The sequence below is a fragment of the Oncorhynchus mykiss genome, chromosome 24 (genome assembly GCF_057628025.1).
Source record: "Oncorhynchus mykiss isolate SJ-2025 chromosome 24, ASM5762802v1, whole genome shotgun sequence".
NCBI classification, from domain to species: Eukaryota; Metazoa; Chordata; class Actinopteri; order Salmoniformes; family Salmonidae; genus Oncorhynchus; species Oncorhynchus mykiss.
The window spans coordinates 28,131,217-28,153,896 of record NC_143045.1 but is presented as its reverse complement, the minus strand read 5'-3'; the positions used below and the strand labels follow the sequence as shown (position 1 = coordinate 28,153,896).

The 22,680-nt window shown below is 43.2% G+C and overlaps 1 protein-coding gene across 5 annotated transcripts in view; it reads right to left on the bottom strand.

Annotated features, from left to right (window-relative positions):
• Positions 1-1,009: 1,009 nt before the first annotated feature.
• Positions 1,010-22,680, bottom strand: part of LOC110503383 (ephrin type-A receptor 4) — an 84,085-nt gene continuing 62,414 nt past the window's right edge. Inside the window, exons 8-18 of one of the 5 annotated variants that reach the window (XM_036961266.2) lie at positions 22,494-22,605; positions 21,281-21,339; positions 20,738-20,851; positions 20,069-20,254; positions 12,173-12,234; positions 11,756-11,965; positions 11,467-11,616; positions 11,045-11,238; positions 9,319-9,477; positions 8,074-9,136; positions 1,010-2,445 (exon numbers count right to left, since the gene is read on the bottom strand). In XM_036961266.2, coding sequence (XP_036817161.1) covers positions 9,022-9,136; positions 9,319-9,477; positions 11,045-11,238; positions 11,467-11,616; positions 11,756-11,965; positions 12,173-12,234; positions 20,069-20,254; positions 20,738-20,851; positions 21,281-21,339; positions 22,494-22,605 — 1,361 coding nt within the window. In that variant the 3' untranslated portion in view covers positions 1,010-2,445; positions 8,074-9,021. Of the gene's footprint in view, positions 2,446-8,073; positions 9,137-9,318; positions 9,478-11,044; positions 11,239-11,466; positions 11,617-11,755; positions 11,966-12,172; positions 12,235-20,068; positions 20,255-20,737; positions 20,852-21,280; positions 21,340-22,493; positions 22,606-22,680 lie in introns of those variants that run through there. The other 4 variants (XM_036961268.2, XM_036961267.2, XM_090218833.1 and 1 more) reach the window with 4 other exon arrangements.

The window sequence follows — 22,680 nt, the reverse complement described above, 5'->3', positions numbered from 1 at the left end:
AGACCTAGCTTTAGAGACCTAGACCATTAGACTAGAGACCTATTATTTCCAAATGACCTATACCTCTCTTTCTGCCTCTATCTTTTCACTTTCTCTGTGCAGCTCTTTCTCATTTCTGTCTCGTTTTCTCTTCCATCTCCTCCATCTTCTCCGTCTTCTCCATCTTCTCCGTCTTCTCCGTCTCTTGCACTCTCAAACCTCTGCTTCTCTTTGTCTCTATTCCTATTTGTCTCAAATCAAATCAAATGTTATTTGTCCAAAGCTCCGAATACAACGGGTGGGTGGTGTAGTCTTTACCGTGGAACTCTTGCTAACTAGCTCTTCCCAATGATGCAGAGTTCAAAATGGATAATACAAATGGGAACAGGAACAGTTTGACTATGAAGGTTGTGTATTTCTGACTTGCTTTTCAAAATGGGCGATGGTCTGAAGTTGAACATTAAGATAGGAACGTTTTGTGGAATTTGATCTTGTTAAACTTCGATCCAATAATGTGAAATGTTCTGTTGTCTTCTTTCAAAGACCCACCACATGACCCTGCAAGTACACACACACACACACACACCACACGTTTTCCCTTCAAAGCCGATAAGCATCTCCTTCTGCAATCGTTCATCCCTAGCTAACATATGCATGCCTTGTTACAGGCCTTCCTCGGGAAACGTGTAAAACACAATTTGGCAGAGAATACAGTACTTCTGAGGCCATTTTTTGAATGGGAGCTGTTCTCCCTCTTTCTCTCCCCATCAAAGCCTCGGACAATAAGTGTTTTATCGCCCCTGGAAATGAGCGCAGGAAACAGATGTTGCTCTGATTAAGCACACCGACCGTGCCAAAAATCTCTCCGACGCCTTGTGGCCCGAGACACAACCTGCAGCTCACAGTCAGATAGATGTATCTGTACTCTTGTGCCGCAGAGGGATCTCACTGCCAACTCACTGGGGAGTGTGTGTGTGTGTGTGTGTGTGTGTGTGTTTTTATTGTTATAATAAGCAGGAAACAAAGCCAGTTTGATGGTTTCTACTTTAATAAGAATGCACCACATGGCAACCCTTCATTTTACAAACTAGATATAAAAGACCATAAATAATGACATAAGTTACATGTACCTAAAATCCTTGACAAAATAAAACAAATGACCAAAAATCTAATCAAAATATTACAACAACAAAAAGAAGATTAAAAGAATGTTAGGTGGCTGGATCATATGGTATCAGAAGGCATACAATGACAAACCTTGATGTGTGTTTTCTTAGGTTCTTTCATCATTAACTAAATGTAAAAGTACTATACAGTACATTCTGTTTTCCTTTCCTCACACTTCTTGCATATTTCCACATGACAGGTCGTTGACGGATTAAAACCCTACTTCAGCAAAGAGAAGATCATTGAGCTGGGCTGGTATGGAGGACGGAGGAATCTGTAGTATGTCAACCATCGCATATGATCAGAAAAACATTCGGATAGTAACGATTGTATAATTTGTATATATTTTTAAGTCCTTTGAATGTAACCTGACTGTCATTTGGTGAATATTTGAAACATCTAAATGAAACGAGATCAATGATATTCCCTTCTTATCACCCTTTTCAGCATCAAGTCCTTGTTGACTACATGCATCCCCTGCTCAAAATCCAGAAAGATTTTTCTTCAGCTCGGGGAGTCCAATCTGCTTTCTAATGAGAGAGCCCATTGCCGCTGACTGTCCTTCTGTGTTTCTGTCAGTACAGGAGGCTATTGTCTATGTATTCCACTGGATCCCACTACTAAAGCCATTGCAGTTAAGGGTGTGTTGAAAACATCAAAACTCGTTAAATGCTGCTGCTGAAGAGGATTGACAGAGCAGGAGTAGTGGCACACTTTACATTGTTTTTGTCGACACAAAGCAGGTCATGAAATTCCAAAAACAAATCCGTAAACCCCTCCACTGTAGCATAAAAACAAACTATTGATATTATTTTGAAGACATCATAGACACTCATACAGACACAAACACACATTCACTCACTCACTCACACACACTCACTCACTCACTCACTCACTCACTCACTCACACACTCACACACTCATTCACTCACTCAAGCACACACACATACACACTCAACACACTACCACATGCTCACTTTACATGCAAACCAAAAACACAAAGGAAAATAAACTTAGAAATTCATAAAACAAGTACATCGTCTGCTGGAGCAGGGTCTAGTTTATATTACATTATTTAAATGTTTTTTAAGCGTTGCTGAATCATTCATATTGTTTTCGTAAGCTGTTGATGGTGGTCATGGATCGCTAGTCTGTTTGTCCTTTCTGAAAAATGGAGCGACGCCGAACAGCGAACGTGACAGTCATGGAGAGATGGAGTTGGAGGAGACTCCAAGGAGAAGAGGAGGAATTCTGGTCATGGAGAGAGGGAGGAATCCTGTTGATGAAAGGCGGTGGCAGCTGGAGGAGAGCGAGAGAGAAGCGGGTGGGGGGGACAGAGAGAGAGAGAGAAAGAGAGACAGGGAGAGAGACAGGGAGAGAGACAGGGAGAGAGAGAGAGAGAGAGAGAGATTGCGGTGAGAGATCACGTCAGCCATGGTTGGTTTTGAAAGTGTTCAGTTTGAATGCCAGTTTCTGCCTGGCATAGAACTACTCAAATATCCTTGTGATGCCCAACAACACATACCAGTTAAAGCATATGGAAAGTTCTAGTCATTCAATGCTTAACAAGAACATCAGCCTTCACCAACCGATACAATAACATCACTGCATTATTGGTTGGCAAAAGCCAACAATGGAAAACATTTCCTTCATCATGGGAACCGATCCTGAGTCATGCAGCTATGATAGTATTTAAAACCAGGTCTGCAGCCTATTTAAAATCGTTCAAATATTTTAATCATTTGGTTTAGCCTGCCTTGAGTGACAGACGGGCAGGGTTTGCAGTTTTGCTACTCTTCTATTGGTTCCATTGCACCAGGAAAGTGCAATCAAGCCCAGGAAAAGTATTCAAAATTACTTCAAATACTATTTGAACCCAGGTGTGAGCGGCTGTGGTGTGCTGTCTGCTGACTCAGTCAGTGATTAATCGTCCTCATTCACACGCCAGGCGGTTTAGAGCAGTGACTGATCTGAGAACAGGGCTTATTGATCTACTCTACGGCCTCAGGTGCCGGGCTGCTGGTTTATTAACACACCACTCAAACAGCTCAGCACTCAATGAGCTCACCACTGCAGAGAGTTACACAGTATGTACACACTGCAGAGAGAGAGAGTTACACAGTACTACAGTATGTACACACTGCAGAGAGAGAGTTAGACAGTACCACAGTATGTACACACTGCAGAGAGAGAGAGTTACACAGTACTACAGTATGTACACACTGCAGAGAGAGAGAGTTACACAGTACTACAGTATGTACACACTGCAGAGAGAGAGTTAGACAGTACCACAGTATGTACACACTGCAGAGAGAGAGAGTTACACAGTACTACAGTATGTACACACTGCAGAGAGAGAGAGTTACACAGTACTACAGTATGTACACACTGCAGAGAGAGAGAGTTACACAGTACTACAGTATGTACACACTGCAGAGAGAGAGAGTTACACAGTACTACAGTATGTACACACTGCAGAGAGAGAGAGTTACACAGTACTACAGTATGTACACACTGCAGAGAGTTACACAGTATGTACACACTGCAGAGAGAGAGAGTTACACAGTACTACAGTATGTACACACTGCAGAGAGTTACACAGTATGTACACACTGCAGAGAGAGAGAGTTACACAGTATGTACACACTGCAGAGAGAGATAGTTACACAGTACTACAGTATGTACACACTGCAGAGAGAGAGAGTTACACAGTACTACAGTATGTACACACTGCAGAGAGAGAGAGTTACACAGTACTACAGTATGTACATACTGCAGAGAGAGAGAGTTACACAGTACTACAGTATGTACACACTGCAGAGAGAGAGAGTTACACAGTACTACAGTATGTACACACTGCAGAGAGAGAGAGTTACACAGTACTACAGTATGTACACACTGCAGAGAGAGAGAGTTACACAGTACTACAGTATGTACACACTGCAGAGAGAGAGAGTTACACAGTACTACAGTATGTACACACTGCAGAGAGTTACACAGTATGTACACACTGCAGAGAGAGAGAGTTACACAGTATGTACACACTGCAGAGAGAGAGAGAGTTAGATAGTACTACAGTATGTACACACTGCAGAGAGAGAGAGTTAGATAGTACTACAGTATGTACACACTGCAGAGAGAGAGATAGTTAGATAGTACTACAGTATGTACATACTGCAGAGAGAGAGAGAGTTAGATAGTACTACAGTATGTACACACTGCAGAGAGAGAGAGAGTTAGATAGTACTACAGTATGTACACACTGCAGAGAGAGAGATAGTTACACAGTACTACAGTATGTACATACTGCAGAGAGAGAGAGAGAGTTAGATAGTACTACAGTATGTACACACTGCAGAGAGAGAGAGAGTTAGATAGTACTACAGTATGTACACACTGCAGAGAGAGAGAGTTAGATAGTACTACAGTATGTACACACTGCAGAGAGAGAGAGTTACACAGTACTACAGTATGTACACACTGCAGAGAGAGAGAGTTAGATAGTACTACAGTATGTACACACTGCAGAGAGAGAGAGAGTTAGATAGTACTACAGTATGTACACACTGCAGAGAGAGAGATAGTTACACAGTACTACAGTATGTACATACTGCAGAGAGAGAGAGAGAGTTAGATAGTACTACAGTATGTACACACTGCAGAGAGAGAGAGAGTTAGATAGTACTACAGTATGTACACACTGCAGAGAGAGAGAGTTAGATAGTACTACAGTATGTACACACTGCAGAGAGAGAGAGTTACACAGTACTACAGTATGTACACACTGCAGAGAGAGAGAGAGTTAGATAGTACTACAGTATGTACACACTGCAGAGAGAGAGAGTTAGACAGTACTACAGTATGTACACACTGCAGAGAGAGAGAGAGTTAGATAGTACTACAGTATGTATACACTGCAGAGAGAGAGAGTTAGACAGTGCTACAGTATATATACACTGCAGAGAGAGAGAGAGTTACACAGTACTACAGTATGTATACACTGCAGAGAGAGAGAGTTGCACAGTACTACAGTATGTATACACTGCAGAGAGAGAGAGTTAGACAGTACTACAGTATGTATACAATGCAGAGAGAGAGAGTTAGACAGTACTACAGTATGTATACACTGCAGAGAGAGAGTTACACAGTACTACAGTATGTACACACTGCAGAGAGAGAGAGTTAGACAGTACCACAGTATGTACACACTGCAGAGAGAGAGTGTGACAGTACTACAGTATGTATACACTGCAGAGAGAGAGAGTTTGACAGTACTACAGTATGTATACACTGCAGAGAGAGAGAGTTAGACAGTACTACAGTATGTATACACTGCAGAGAGAGAGTTACACAGTACTACAGTACGTACACACTGCAGAGAGAGAGAGAGAGAGTTAGACAGTACTACAGTATGTACACACTGCAGAGAGAGAGTTTGACAGTACTACAGTATGTACACACTGCAGAGAGAGAGAGCGAGTTAGACAGTACTACAGTATGTACACACTGCAGAGAGAGAGTTTGACAGTACTACAGTATGTATACACTGCAGAGAGAGAGAGATAGTTAGACAGTACTACAGTATGTATACACTGCAGAGAGAGAGTTAGACAGTACTACAGTATGTACACACTGCAGAGAGAGAGAGAGAGTTAGACAGTACTACAGTATGTATACACTGCAGAGAGAGAGTTAGACAGTACTACAGTATGTACACACTGCAGAGAGAGAGAGTTAGACAGTACCACAGTATGTACACACTGCAGAGAGAGAGTTTGACAGTACTACAGTATGTATACACTGCAGAGAGAGAGTTTGACAGTACTACAGTATGTACACACTGCAGAGAGAGAGAGAGAGTTAGACAGTACTACAGTATGTATACACTGCAGAGAGAGAGAGAGATAGTTAGACAGTACTACAGTATGTATACACTGCAGAGAGAGAGAGAGAGTTAGACAGTACTACAGTATGTACACACTGCAGAGAGAGAGAGAGAGAGTTAAACAGTACTACAGTATGTATACACTGCAGAGAGAGAGTTAGACAGTACTACAGTATGTACACACTGCAGAGAGCGAGTTACACAGTACTACAGTATGTATACACTGCAGAGAGAGAGAGAGAGTTAGACAGTACTACAGTATGTACACACTGCAGAGAGCGAGTTACACAGTACTACAGTATGTACACACTGCAGAGAGAGAGAGAGAGTTAGACAGTACTACAGCATGTACACACTGCAGAGGGTTAGAAAGTGTAATGGCCAACAGTACTGCAGTATATACAGTGCATTCTGAAAGTATTTGACTCTTTCCACATTTACACACAAAACCCCAAAACAAAGCAAAAACTTTTGCTAATTAATTTTTTTTTTTATATCACATTTACATAAGTATTCAGACCTTTTAATCAGTACTTTGCTGAAGTACTTTTGGCAGCGATTACAGCCTCGGGTCTTATTGGGTATGACGCTACAAGCTTGGCAGTTTCTCCCATTCTTCTCTGCAGATCCTCTCAAACTCTGTCAAGTTGGATGGGGAGCGTTTCTATACAGCTATTTTCAGGTCTCTCCAGAGATGTTCGTTCGGGTTCTGGCTGGGCCACTCAAGGACATTCAGAGACTTGTCCCGAAGCCACTCCTGCGTTGTCTTGGCTGTGTGCTGAGTCTTGTTGTCCTGTTGGAAGGTGAACCTTCACCCAGTTCTGAGGTCCTGAGCGCACTGGAGCACGCTTTCCATCAAGGATCTCTCTGTACTTTCCCTCCATCCTGACTAGTCTCCTAGTTCCTGCCACTGAAAAACATCCCCACAGTATGATGCTGCCACCACCATGCTTCACCGTAAGGATGGTGCCAGGTTTCCTCCAGACGTGACGCTTGGCATTCAGGCAAAATAGTTCCATCCTGGTGTCATCAGACCAGAAAATGTTGTTTCTCACGGTCTGAGAGTCCTTTAAGTGCCATTTGGCAAACTCCAAGCGGGCTTTTATGTGCCTTTTACTGACGAGTGGTTTCCGTCTGGCCACTATCATAGATGCCTGATTGGTGGAGTGCTACAGAGATGGTTGTCCTTCTGGAAGGTTCTCCCATCTCCACAGAGGATCTCTTGGTCACCTCCCTAACCAATGCTGCAGAAGTGTTTTGGTACCCTTCCCCAGATCTGTGCCTAGACACAATCTTGTCTCGGAGCTCTACGGACAATTCCTTCGACCTCATGGCTTGGTTATTGCTTTGACATGCACTGTCAACTGTGGGATCTTATATAGACAGGTGTGTGCCTTTCCAAATCATGTCTAATCAATTGAATTTAACACAGGTGGACTCCAATCATGTTGTAGAACATCTCAAGGATGATGAATGGAAACAGGATGCACCTGAGCTCAGTTTCATGTCTCATAGCAAAGGGTCTGAATACTGAAAAAGTGATCTGTTCTTTATTTAGAATACATTTTCTAACATTTATAAAAACCTGTTTTTGCTTTGTCATTATGGGGTATTGTATGTAGATTGATGAGGACATTTTTGTATTTTTTCTCATTTAGAAAAAGACTGCAACGTAACAAAATGTGGAAAAAGTCAAGGGGTCTGAATGCTTTCCAAATGCACCGTACATAAAGATCCAGGTCAGACCTGAATCATTTCACATACTATAGTGTTTTATAGTTAATGGTTTTTTTGTTTGTTGTGTTAATGCCAACAAAGATATGTCAAATCAATTCAAATCAAATGAAATGTTATTTGTCACAATCTTCAGAAACAACAGGTGTAGACTAACAGTGAAATGCTCACTTATGGGCCCTTTCAACAATGCAGAGAGATAAAAAATATAAATTATTGTTAAAATAACAACACAAGGAGTAAATACACAATGAGTAACGATAACATGACTAAAATAACTAAGGGATAGGTAGTTTATAGATCCTTACCATTGTGATTGATGATTGAATAATGTCCAGCATGTATTCTCTTGTTCATTTTGATGTCGTTGTCATTGTTGTTTTGTTACATATCCATCTCTCCGCAGTAGTGCACAGTCGTGTCCAAATAAATCCCATACTCCTTTGCTCTCAGTTCCACATTCAGGAAACAAATACACAGTAAGAATCCAACTGGTCCAAACAGCTGTCCGTCAAATTACATAGAGCAATAATCAGACCCAGGGGTGCGGGCTGTAATCCAAAAGGGGTGATGAAAGATGTTTGAGGAGGGATGAGATGGTGGTTTGGGAGGACAAGGGGTAGGAATGCACCTCTTTAGATCAAAGACATTCTGAGAAAATGTCCAGAGGGCAACAAAACAGCCCAATCTTGGACAAAACAAGACCAGAACAGAGCAAAAACACAGAACCCCCTTCCCCTCCCTCCTCCATCCCTCCCTCAACCTCTCAGATTCAGAACATCAGTGTTAATCTCGAGGTTGGAATCCTCCATTTTGTCTGTTGGTATTCAAATGTAAAGAAAAGACAATCGAGGATATGGCAGCGAGTCACAGAGAACAAGTCATACACACAGGACAGAACACAGTTACGATACAAAAATCTGCTCTGTGGGTATTCCAGAAAGAAATTTCCAGAAATATTACTCTTGCCTAGAGGAGCGATCCCCTCTGAATTCCTTCCAGACCATTGAAGGCACTCCAGTTGGCCTCTCGGAAAAGCTTCCCATCCATCCCGTTCTCAGCGCCACTCGGACAGAAAAATATCCCGTTCTCAATAGGGTCTAATATCTGATAAAAAGTGCATCTTTCCCACTTTTCTTCTTCTTTTAAATCCAATTTAAAGTGCATGGAAGAGGTAAACAATTTGATTGTTCATTTGTCTTTTGATATTTAATTTGTATTATCCGTTAGAAATGAAGTCGTTTCCTTCTCGTTGATCAGACCGGAACCATTCTGCCTTGCATCTGTTGCATTTGGGAGAGCATTCCCTGGACGCTGGTCAGGATCTTATTCTGGTGTGCAGCTGAGGAGATTCCAATTCGGCCCATGTCCCTGTTTTAACAAGAGTAGGAAAGAAAACATTAGGAACCAAGACACACTATGACAGCTTCCTGATTCATATGACAGATTTAACATCCTCTCTAGGTGTCAACACAGCCTAATATAAATCAGTAAAAAAGTCAGACAGGTCTCTCCTGGATGCATAAATGCTGAGTAAACCAAGTATAACTCACTCCTGTGTCATATGAACCACAGCCTCTGGGGTGGTGTATCCTGCTGCGGTGAAGTTGTCGCTGTATCTCTCCATGCCGATGGCCTGCAGCCAGTCCTCCACAGAGCCCAGGGCCGAGGCCACCTCCGGGCTGACCGGCTCCAGGAGGGTGGTGCTGGGTCTAGGGACGGAGAGGGGTGGAGAGTCAGTCTACATCTAGACAACTTGCACTATATTAAAGCAACGGTACCTACAACTTTCAGTTGTCTAACCCACCTAAATCTTTAGTGAGTTTTCTTTTGACCCAGCAAATAAATAAATATTTTTTTTTATAAGTACAATCTTTACCCATTAACCAAAATGAATAAGCCTCAACCCACTAAATGTGTGTCAAGCTTCCTAAGACAACATTTTGAGATACTATTGTCATACAACTTGGCAGTGAGAAACTGATGAATTAGAATGGCACTGCTCTTGATTCTTAAATCACCTGTCACTCAGGCATAACTACAACACTAGAACAACTAATTAAATCAGGACCAGAGGAGGAGAGAGAGACACGGTGCCGTCTGGCCTTATGGTTAGTGAGGTTTTTCATCATCTGACGTTAGCCTATCACAGGGGTCAGGCACATGTGAACTACAGTCAACCCTGAGACTTTGAAAAAGGAACTGTAATTCTTCAGCTTCTCTTCTTTCTTTCTGTCTCTTTCCCCCTCTCTCTCTCACACACACACACACCTTTTTTTTCTGATGGAATCAGCAGGTTAGACAAACTAAGCGCTAGCATGTGTCCCATCTCTATTTGTCCTCCAAGACAGAAGCCAAGTGAAACACAGTTCCTCCCGGGTGTCACCGACACGGTTAGTTAATCGTTATTTAAAGAGAAAATATTAACAACACACACTGTGGCTTTAACCTCCCACTGCTTCTCCTCTAGGATGCAGATATTCATCATGACTCGGTCTTTCTTTCAGGCACTCACCAACACCTTTTCCATCCCTTCATCCCTCCTTCCTTAGCTTCACAACGATATCTGCCATCAAATATTTACCCAGGGCCGGTGCGACCGAGGTGAGGGACTGAGCACACTCACTACGGTCCCGCTCCACTGCACCCCTCCTCCATAATTTAACAGGTGTTGGCTGAAAGGCTTGGGCTGCTGGGTTCAATCGCCACTTTGGTCTGGCTGGGGGGCTGGGGACTGTTGGGGGGGGGGGGGGCTCTGGGGTAGTACACAAGCCCCTTACTTCGTTGCGAAATTCGTTGTGAAATACTGTGGTGCTTTGGGCATCTTTCTCCATCTCTACCACCCTGAGGCATGGATTGAGATGTTACTAGGGTCCCCAAGACCTCACCCTTGGTCCTAACCCCTCCTGTAAAATCTGTTCATGGGATTCAGTTCCACTAATTATTCCTCTAGGACTCTCTCTCCCATTCTCCCCCTCTTTCACCCTCTCTCTCTCTCTCCCTCTATCCCTGGGTTAAAGAAGAACATTTCCTCCCTCCATGACTAGCTCTGGGTCTGTAAAAATACGCAGTTCCACCTAGGAGTAACGACTCCTACTTAAAGGGGGCTTTTTATAACATACTGCTAGATACCATTGTAATTCTCAACTCTATTAGAACACATACCTTATTTTACAAGGTGTACCATTCAGTTAATGTTGTATGGAAGTACAGTACTGATTACACACATTACAATAATAGTGAATAAATAGTGAATAAACTAAGAAATCTCTGTCTCACCGTGTGGTCTCTCCTCCAGTCCTCTTCAGGCTGTTGGGGTTCCGGATCAGTTTGTCCAGCATGTTGACGATCTGGCCAAACTTGGGCCTGTCGCCCCTCTCCCTCTGCCAGCAGTCCAGCATCAGCTGGTGCAGTGCCACGGGGCAGTCCATGGGCGGGGGAAGCCTGTACCCCTCATCTATGGCCTTGATCACCTTTGGGGAGAGAGGGCAGAGGTTAGAGGTTAGGGTTGATGGTAGACTGTGAGATAGATTACTCAGCCATCCTAATTACACTATAACGATGATATTATTATAATGGAATAATAGGAAGTAATCATGAAAACTGCACAGCTGTAATTACACAGATAATATTTCTATAATGACATAACATCCTTATTATTTGACGTTTTAAACCTGAATATGTTCTTACTGTAGACTTACATCCTGATTACTCATGTCCCAATATGGGCGCTCCCCATATGACATCACTTCCCACATTACTATGCCGTAGCTCCACACGTCGCTGGCCGAGGTGAACTTCCTGTAGGCAATGGCTTCTGGGGCTGTCCAGCGAATGGGGATCTTCCCTCCCTGTGATTGACAGGTAACAGACTGTTAGTATCGCTCACACTGTACCAAATACATAGGTACATACAAGCATGAAAACGCTGAAATGTATTAACACTACAGCCACACACAAGCTTGTGCACACACACACACACTCTCTTACCCTGGTGGTGTATGCAGCCTCGGGGTCGTCCTCCAGGACTCGTGACATGCCGAAGTCAGACACCTTACACACCAGGTTGCTGTTGACCAGGATGTTGCGTGCGGCCAGGTCTCTGTGGACATAGCTCATATCAGAAAGGTACTTCATGCCCGACGCGATGCCACGCAAGATGCCCACCAGCTGGATCACTGTGAAACGCCCGTCATTCTTCTAAAGAAGCAAACAAACAAATCAATGCATGTTAGGTCATGTTTGTATGCAGTGGCAGGATGGGATGATGCTAATCTGTATGACGTTGCTTGGCTGACATTCATTAAGAGGCTAACGGCTGTAATAGTCATACCTAGAGTTCTGAACATTTGAAAGCAGACACATACCACACAGAGTTGAGTACACAGACTGCATTGCATGACTTACCCTCAGAAATGCATCCAGCGAACCATTCTCCATGTACTCTGTGATAATCATCACTGGTTTACCTGAAGAAAAGGAGGGAGGGAGGGAGGGAGGGAGGGAGGGAGGGAGGGAAGGAAGAAAATGAAAGGCAGATGATTATGGAGGTAAACGATGCACATCACTGCCCAAAGCAGCAGGAGAGCAGTGCTTCTCAGGGGTGTGTGTGCGTGTGGTGTGTGTGTGGTGTGTAGTGTGTGGTGTGTTGGGAGGGGGTACACAATTCGTCTCAGTACTGTAGTGATTAAATTAGTTCAGTGTAACAGTGTGTCCTCACATCTCCTCCTTACTCAGAGAGAGGGATCTCTACTGTAACATAACACCACCACACACACACACACACACACACACACACACGCACGCACACACACACACACACACACACACACACACACACACACACACACACACACACACACACACCAAGTACACTAACAAGCAAACACGCAAGAAATGTGCACATAATGTTACAGCGCCTCCAGAAAGTTTTTACAGCCTAGACTGTTTCCACATGTTGTTGTGTTACAGCCTAGACTGTTTCCACATGTTGTTTTGTTACAGCCCTAGACTGTTTCCACATGTTGTTGTGTTACAGCCTAGACTGTTTCCACATGTTGTTGTGTTACAGCCTAGACTGTTTCCACATGTTGTTGTGTTACAGCCTAGACTGTTTCCACATGTTGTTGTGTTACAGCCCTAGACTGTTTCCACATGTTGTTGTGTTACAGCCTAGACTGTTTCCACATGTTGTTTTGTTACAGCCCTAGACTGTTTCCACATGTTGTTGTGTTACAGCCTAGACTGTTTCCACACGTTGTTGTGTTACAGCCTAGACTGTTTCCACATGTTGTTGTGTTACAGCCCTAGACTGTTTCCACATGTTGTTGTGTTACAGCCTAGACTGTTTCCACATGTTGTTGTGTTACAGCCCTAGACTGTTTCCACATGTTGTTGTGTTACAGCCTAGACTGTTTCCACATGTTGTTGTGTTACAGCACTAGACTGTTTCCACACGTTGTTGTGTTACAGCCCTAGACTGTTTCCACATGTTGTTGTGTTACAGCCCTAGACTGTTTCCACATGTTGTTGTGTTACAGCCTAGACTGTTTCCACATGTTGTTGTGTTACAGCACTAGACTGTTTCCACATGTTGTTGTGTTACAGCCTAGACTGTTTCCACATGTTGTTGTGTTACAGCCCTAGACTGTTTCCACATGTTGTTGTGTTACAGCCCTAGACTATTTCCACATGTTGTTGTGTTACAGCCCTAGACTGTTTCCACACGTTGTTGTGTTACAGCCTAGACTGTTTCCACATGTTGTTGTGTTACAGCCTAGACTGTTTCCACACGTTGTTGTGTTACGCCCTAGACTGTTTCCACATGTTGTTGTGTTACAGCCCTAGACTGTTTCCACATGTTGTTGTGTTACAGCCCTAGACTGTTTTCACATGTTGTTGTGTTACAGCCCTAGACTGTTTCCACATGTTGTTGTGTTACAGCCTAGACTGTTTCCACATGTTGTTTTGTTACAGCCCTAGACTGTTTCCACATGTTGTTGTGTTACAGCCTAGACTGTTTCCACACGTTGTTGTGTTACAGCCTAGACTGTTTCCACATGTTGTTGTGTTACAGCCCTAGACTGTTTCCACATGTTGTTGTGTTACAGCCTAGACTGTTTCCACATGTTGTTGTGTTACAGCCCTAGACTGTTTCCACATGTTGTTGTGTTACAGCCTAGACTGTTTCCACATGTTGTTGTGTTACAGCACTAGACTGTTTCCACACGTTGTTGTGTTACAGCCCTAGACTGTTTCCACATGTTGTTGTGTTACAGCCCTAGACTGTTTCCACATGTTGTTGTGTTACAGCCTAGACTGTTTCCACATGTTGTTGTGTTACAGCACTAGACTGTTTCCACACGTTGTTGTGTTACAGCCTAGACTGTTTCCACATGTTGTTGTGTTACAGCCCTAGACTGTTTCCACATGTTGTTGTGTTACAGCCCTAGACTATTTACACATGTTGTTGTGTTACAGCCCTAGACTGTTTCCACACGTTGTTGTGTTACAGCCTAGACTGTTTCCACATGTTGTTGTGTTACAGCCTAGACTGTTTCCACACGTTGTTGTGTTACAGCCTAGACTGTTTCCACATGTTGTTGTGTTACAGCCCTAGACTGTTTCCACATGTTGTTGTGTTACAGCCCTAGACTGTTTTCACACGTTGTTGTGTTACAGCCCTAGACTGTTTTCACATGTTGTTGTGTTACAGCCCTAGACTGTTTCCACATGTTGTTGTGTTACAACCTGAATTTAAAATGGATTCAATGTAGACTTTTTTGTCACTGTGCTACACACAATACACCATCATGTCGAAGTGGAATTCCTATTTTTTATTGTTATGTTAACTAATTAATTTAAAATTAAAACCTGAAATGTCTTGATTCAATCAGTATTCAACTTCTTTATTATGGCAAGCCTAAAGAAGTTCAGGGGTAAAAATGTGATTAACAAGTCACATAATAAGTTGCATGGACTCACTCTGTGTGTAACATGATTTTTGAATGACTACATCATCTTTGTACCCCACACATACAATTATCTGTAAGGTCCATCATTCGAGCAGTGAATTTCCAACACAGATTCAACCACAAAGTCCAGGGAGGTTAATACCTCGCAAAGGTGGGCACCTATTGGTAGATGTGTAAAATGTTTTATAAAAAGTAGACATTGAATATCCCTTTAGGCATGGTGAAGTTATGAATTACACTTTGGATCGTGTATCAATACACCCAGTCATTACAAAGTTACAGGCGTCATTCCTAACTAAGATGCCAGAGAGGAAGAAACCATAAGGTCAATCAATGGTGACTTTAAAACAGTTATAGGGTTTAATGGCTGTTAATGGTAGTTACTTGACAATACTAACCTAATTGACAGATTGAAATGAAGGGGGCCTGTACAGAATAAAAACATGCGTCCTGTTTGCAACAAGTCACTAAAGTAACACTGCAACAAGGCACTAAAGTAATACTGCAACAAGATACTAAAGTAACACTGCAACAAGGCACTAAAGTAATACTGAAACAAGGCACTATAGTAACACTGAAACAAGGCACTAAAGTAATACTGCAACAAGGCACTAAAGTAATACTGCAACAAGGCACTAAAGTAACACTGCAACAAGGCACTAAAGTAATACTGAAACAAGGCACTATAGTAACACTGAAACAAGGCACTAAAGTAATACTGCAACAAGGCACTAAAGTAACACTGCAACAAGGCACTAAAGTAATACTGCAACAAGGCACTAAAGTAATACTGCAACAAGGCACTAAAGTAATACTGAAACAAGGCACTAAAGTAATACTGCAACAAGGCACTAAAGTAATACTGAAACAAGGTACTAAAGTAATACTGAAACAAGGCACTAAAGTAACACTGCAACAAGGCACTAAAGTAATACTGCAACAAGGCACTAAAGTAACACTGCAACAAGGCACTAAAGTAACACTGCAACAAGGCACTAAAGTAACACTGCAACAAGGCACTATAGTAATACTGCAACAAGGCACTATAGTAATACTGCAACAAGGAACTCAAGTAATACTGCAACAAGGCACTAAAGTAACACTGCAATAAGGCACTAAAGTAACACTGCAACAAGGCACTATAGTAACACTGCAACAAGGCACTATAGTAATACTGCAACAATGCCCTATAGTAATACTGCAACAAGGCACTAAAGTAACACTGCAACAAGGCACTATAGTAACACTGCAACAAGGCACTATAGTAATACTGCAACAAGGCACTAAAGTAATACTGCAACAAGGCACTAAAGTAACACTGCAACAAGGCACTATAGTAACACTGCAACAAGGCACCATAGTAATACTGCAACAAGGCCCTATAGTAATACTGCAACAAGGCACTATAGTAATACTGCAACAAGGCACTAAAGTAATACTGCAACAAGGCACTAAAGTAACACTGCAACAAGGCACTATAGTAACACTGCAACAAGGCACCATAGTAATACTGCAACAAGGCCCTATAGTAATACTGCAACAAGGCAATATAGTAATACTGCAACAAGGCACTATAGTAATACTGCAACAAGGCACTAAAGTAACACTGCAACAAGGCACTATAGTAACACTGCAACAAGGCACCATAGTAATACTGCAACAAGGCCCTATAGTAATACTGCAACAAGGCACTATAGTAATACTGCAACAATGCACTAAAGTAATACTGCAACAAGGCACTAAAGTAACACTGCAACAAGGCACTATAGTAACACTGCAACAAGGCACCATAGTAATACTGCAACAAGGCCCTATAGTAATACTGCAACAAGGCCCTATAGTAATACTGCAACAAGGCACTATAGTAATACTGCAACAAGGCCCTATAGTAATACTGCAACAAGGCAATATAGTAATACTGCAACAAGGCACTATAGTAATACTGCAACAAGGCACTAAAGTAATACTGCAACAAGGCACTAAAGTAACACTGCAACAAGGCACTATAGTAACACTGCAACAAGGCACCATAGTAATACTGCAACAAGGCCCTATAGTAATACTGCAACAAGGCAATATAGTAATACTGCAACAAGGCACTATAGTAATACTGCAACAAGGCACTAAAGTAACACTGCAACAAGGCACTATAGTAATACTGCAACAAGGCACTATAGTAATACTGCAACAAGGCACTAAAGTAACACTGCAACAAGGCACTAAAGTAATACTGAAAAAACTGTGGCAAAGCATTTACATTTTTGTCCTGAATACAAAGTGTTTGGGGCAAATCCAATACAACACATTACCGAGTACCACTCTCCATATTTTCAAGCATAGTGGTGGCTGGGTCATGCTATGGTTATACATGTAATTGTTGAGGACTGGAGAGGTTTTAAGGATTAAAAAAGAAACGGAATGGATCAAAGCACAGGCAAAATCCTAGAGGAAACCTGAATCGGTCGGATTTCCACCAGACACTAGGAGATGAATTCACCTTTCAGCAGGACAATAGCCTAAATCACAGGCCAAATCTACACTGGAGTTGCGTACCAAGAAAACAGTGAATGTTCCTGAGTGGTTGAGTTACAGTGTTGACTTAAATCTGCTTGAAAATCTATGGTAAGACCTGAAAATGGTTGTGCAGCAATGATCAACAATCAATATGACAGAGTTTGAAGAATTTAGAAAAGAATAATGGGCAGATGCTGCACAATCCAGGTGTGGAAAGCTCTTAGAGACTTACCCAGAAAGACTCACAACTGTAATCTCTGCCAAAGGTGATTCTACAAATAATTGACTCAGGGGTGTGAGGGGTCTAAAGCTGAAGTTCTCCAACTCTGCGTTGGACTGGTCCGATTGTCAAGAGGCTGTCAGCCACGGCTCTGTGCGACGTGTGATTGACGCTCCATGACTTACAGGACTTCAGCAGCACCCCAAAGAGGATATGGAGTTCAACTTGAGAGGGGAGCCCCTTTGTCAACCATCTTTGCCCTGTTTTGTTGTCCCCTGCTGCCCCCGGGCTGCCACTGATTGACAACTCGCCAAACAAGTCCGAGAAGCGTCTGACCTACGACCCTCAGCTCGCCCCTTCTCAGCCCTGCCCTCTTCCTCCCAGCCTATTTGCATGCTAATGTCTTGTTTACTGAATACGTCCTGCCGCCTTTGGTAATGAACTCTGGGCAGGGGCCCCGCCAATAAGCCGATTATCACCTGTCCAAGAAAATGTCTAGGGATGGTAGAGGACAACGTATAAGAGAATGTTTGGATAACAATGAGGTAACGTTAGGAGAACGTTATTATAGAGAGCTGAGGCTGGTGGGAGAACACAAAGAGGCCAGCCACTAACACTCACTGGAGCGTTCTTTCTTTCCTTCTTTTTTTAATAAAAGGGTTCTTTCTAATTTAGCAGCGCTTACATTATGTAAATGTGGGAATTTAAATGCGTCACTTCCTAAAGGAAAGCTGGGAAGGAACAAAGTGTTAACAACTCACGATGGACAGTTTTTAATGATATCAGAGTGACGCTGAGAAAAAAATCAATAAATGGCCAAGATGACAGGCTATACTGCCTCAGCTCTGAGTCTCTGATGTTAGCCTATTTATGTATTTAGTGCATATTTAGACTTCATCAATAATTAATAAGACTTAATTGGCCTCTTGGACAGGCAGTGCTGCCGTACTGAGGCGAGATAGAAGTCCCTTTTAACTAGATTGGAATAGGGAGGGAATTCAAATAATGGATTCTTAATAGATTCCACCGACACACTCAAGTGTGAAGGACTAATTGCTGAGAAACGGCGTCAAGCTTTTTGTCATGACAAAGACGGGAGGAAGGGGAGAGGGAAGGAGATGGATATTGGATGCAGTCCTCCTCGCTTAAACTTTCTCTCTTTTTAAGTCTGTTTCTGTTTCCAGTCTGGTATCTCAATTACCCATTCTCTTCATCTTCTCTGTGTCTGTTTGTCTTTCAGCCTCCCCTATGCTTTCTCAATCGTTCTACCCATGGTCACGACAAGATTGGGTTGGGTTGGGGGTGTGAATTTTTTGTGTCTGCTGATGCGTATTTTGCGTCACTCTGCTCATACAGGAGTTGTAAAGAGCTAGTAATGATTTTAGTCATTATTTTTTAGTCATTATTTTTTGGGGGTGATTTATCAGGGGGTGCTGCAACACCCTCAGCAACCCTACTTCCCACAGCTATGGTTCTAACCCCCACTATACCCCTCTCCTGCGCTCTCCTCTCTCCTAATCTTACACCCTCTCACATATGTTATCCTCCTCTATATCTCATTCTCTCTTCTGCTCATCTCCTATTTCTATCCTTCATTTATCTCTGATTCCCTTCTTTCCTCCCTATCCCTGCCTCTCTCTTTCTCCCACCCCCCCTCTCTTCTCAATTAAATGAAATTCTGTCTCTCCGTTGAGAGGTCTGATGTGTGATAAGTGATCAGGCCTGTAGTGAGTATGGTTGTGTCATGTCAGGCTGTGCAGACTGAATGGCTGACTGGGATTGGTCTTATCTCCTAGAGAGGAGGACAGATGAGGCAGTATGTCCATCTAACCAGCCAACAGCCAAGATAACTGGGACTCTGAGGTAACACTCACACACACATGTACCTAATCAAAGGTGAACAGACACACATTCATAGTAAAAGGCAATAAATAAAACGCTAAACCAGTATGTCATCAATACAAACTCTCACGTTCAAACACAATGCACTACGAGTTGAACACACAACTAGTTTCCCAAACGTACACCCCCCTCCCCCAACACACACTCTAAACAACAGCGTCTGGTGTGGTGGCAGTACAGGGTCTGTCCTGCAGATAGGATATCACTCTCTAACCCCAAACACATTTACAGCTGACACTATGATTAATGGGCTAGCTACAGCGCAGGACACATTAACCCTGTAGCCGACCTGGACTAGACCTGTTCCATCTGGACTCCAACCACCTGGGGATTCCCAGGATGGGCTCTGTGTCCGGACCCACACCACTCCTCACCCCTATCCAAGGCCCTCTGGGTAACCAGGATTGGATGTGAATGACCCCCCCCCCCTTGCTATCTCCAAACTCACCCACAACCACAGATTTAAGTCTTTATCTGAGCTTGTCCCATTCAGGATTATTTAATCACCTCATAGGTTATGTTTTCCATAGGTGAAATATAGAGTATATGATTGGTTCTCTATATTATAAGCTCCACAATACTTTGATTTACTCATGTATTTACATTTACTCACATGCATTTAAATTGTGCATTTTAAATCATTTGAAATTATTGTAATTTAGCTAAATACTCTCCAATCAGGAGCCTACTTACACTTGGTGACCACTCCCTCCAGGTGAATTATGTTCGGATGGTCAAATTGGCCCATGATGCTGGCCTCAGAAAGGAAGTCCCGCCTCTGCTTGTCTGTGTATCCCGCCTTCAGGGTCTTAATGGCGACACAGATCTCCCTCTTTCCTGGCATCTTCAGACGACCACTGCACACCTCCCCAAACTCACCTGGAAGACACACATACACAATCCTTATTATAAAACACACACATACCTTATTATAAAACACACACACACACACACCTTATTATAAAACTCACACACACCTTATCAAACTCACAGAAAAAATACATACCCATACATTTTCACATTTTCAACATGGTGAAGAAAGACCTAATAACAGGTACCACACACTTATTTTTAGTGGAGGGAGAGGGGGCTGTACTTTAATCATTGATTGACCCCCTCTGATCCCCAATCCCTCCTTCTCAGTTGAGCAGAAAGAGAGCAAGAGAGAGGAAATGGCTATTGATTCTTTTCTATTATTGGTCACCAGCTCACTTTTTGCACTGGAAGACAGGAACATTACATTTTCCCTCCCAAGTCATTGTTTTCTCTATTGACCCAATGAGTCTGGCCAAATATTACCAGTCTGACAGACGGTCATGTTGACATAGTAAACGTATAGCCAATAATAAGTCTAGTCCGTACCGATGCCAATGACTTTCTCAATCTTGATACAGGAAACGTCGATCTCCTTGGCAAACTCTCGGACAGCCTGGTTGGGGTCCTCGTAGGTGAAGGGGTCTATGTATATCCTCACTCCTGAGAGAAAGGAGGAGGGAAAAGGGACGTTGAATGCATTCTGACCAGCAGAGCTCCATCTGTTCCTCATTTTCCCCATGATGTGGGCTATACTGCCATCCTCTCTTCTCCTTGATCCTTTAATTCCTCAACTTCTACATTAAAACATCCAATGTCTCTGTTAGATTAGTGTAATAACTCTTTAAAAAAATGATATGAATGTATTTATCTTCTCAATAGGTTCTCACTGGAAAACACTGTTAGAAATATGACATTACTTTCGGAATATACATTTCATTCACACTTTTTTACAAACATACTTTTTTATTACTCTATTAACCAATGTAACACTTTTTTCAGCGGCTCTTGTGGCAACGATTAAATAATGAATGGTGCGGCTCATCAGTGAACGTTGATATTAGCGTAGGATGAGTACGGTGAGTGGTCTACCTTGGTGTAGGTGTTTCTCTTCATCAGCATCCTGCTTGGCTTTACTGTACTTACTCCTTCTGGGGAGAAAAACAACATGGCCGACGTGGTTAGCTAGGCTCAGCAGCACAGAGCTAGTCCATGGTGTTATTATTCACTGGCTGTTAAAGACCACCAGATGTGCAGGACAATGTTGCACTAATGACTTTAAAACATGACAATGTGCCCCTCTGTCATTTTAATGACTGTTAAACAGCTCTGTGAGCCACGCTGAGCACTACCCACCCACTCCTCCCCCACAGGATGGTCAAGACACAATGACAGACAGTTACCGTCAATGAATATGAATCAAAGATGGCCACCTGCTTGGCTGGAAGAGCCGCAATCACACACACATGCACGCACACACACACAAACATCCCCCTCTCCATCGCCCACACACTCTCATACATATAGAAGTGCGCAATCACACAGGAGTGCACACACACACACAGGCCAGTAAAAGACAGAGCGTGGTTAAAGCGTGAAGAGAGAGACCCCATCTGCATGTAATCCCATCTGTGTGTCACTGCTTGTCCTGCTCTACTGCTCGCTGGTTACCACCCTCTGATTGGGTCCCCACAAATCCACCTGCTCTCTCTGTCTGTCTGTCTGTCTGTCTGTCTGTCTGTCTGTCTGTCTGTCTGTCTGTCTCTCTGTCTCTCTGTCTGTCTCTCTGTCTGTCTCTCTGTCTGTCTCTCTGTCTGTCTCTCTGTCTGTCTCTCTGTCTGTCTCTGTCCATTCGTCAGTCTGTCCGTCAGTATCTCCCCCTCTACCTCTTTTCCTCTCCCCCACTCCCTCTCCTTCTCTCCCTCTTTCCCTCGCTCTCTCTCCACAGGTCACAGTAACTAACTACCGCCCCGTATTATAGCCACAGCGAGATATAGAGGGATAGAGATGGAGGGCGGAGAGTAGGAGAGAGGAAAGAGACGATGGAGTGGGAGAAGAGGAGCGAGGGTCGCTGATTACATCTCTTCAGCTGTCACACCGTCAATCATGGGGCTGTGTGTGTGTGTGTGTGTGTGTGTGTGTGTGTGCGTGCACTTATCGCAAACGTGTGACAGACACTTTTTCCAGCCTGACTATGCAGCTGCCAAGCAAGACATTCTCACCATGACGGCAAGATGGAAAGAAAGAAACAGAGAGGGAGAGAGTGAGAAAGGGAGAGAGAGAGGTGATAGGATGATAGTCTCACCTCCTGCTGATGACGAAGGCACTGATGAGGATGAGGAGGAGAACAACACTGCCCACCACAGATACCAGCAACACTGTGGAGTTAGTCCCATCTCCGATAATAGGAGCTGGAACTGAATATGGGAGGGAGGGAGGGAGGGAGGGAGGGAGGGAGGGAGGGAGGGAGGGAGGGAGGGAGGGAGGTGAAA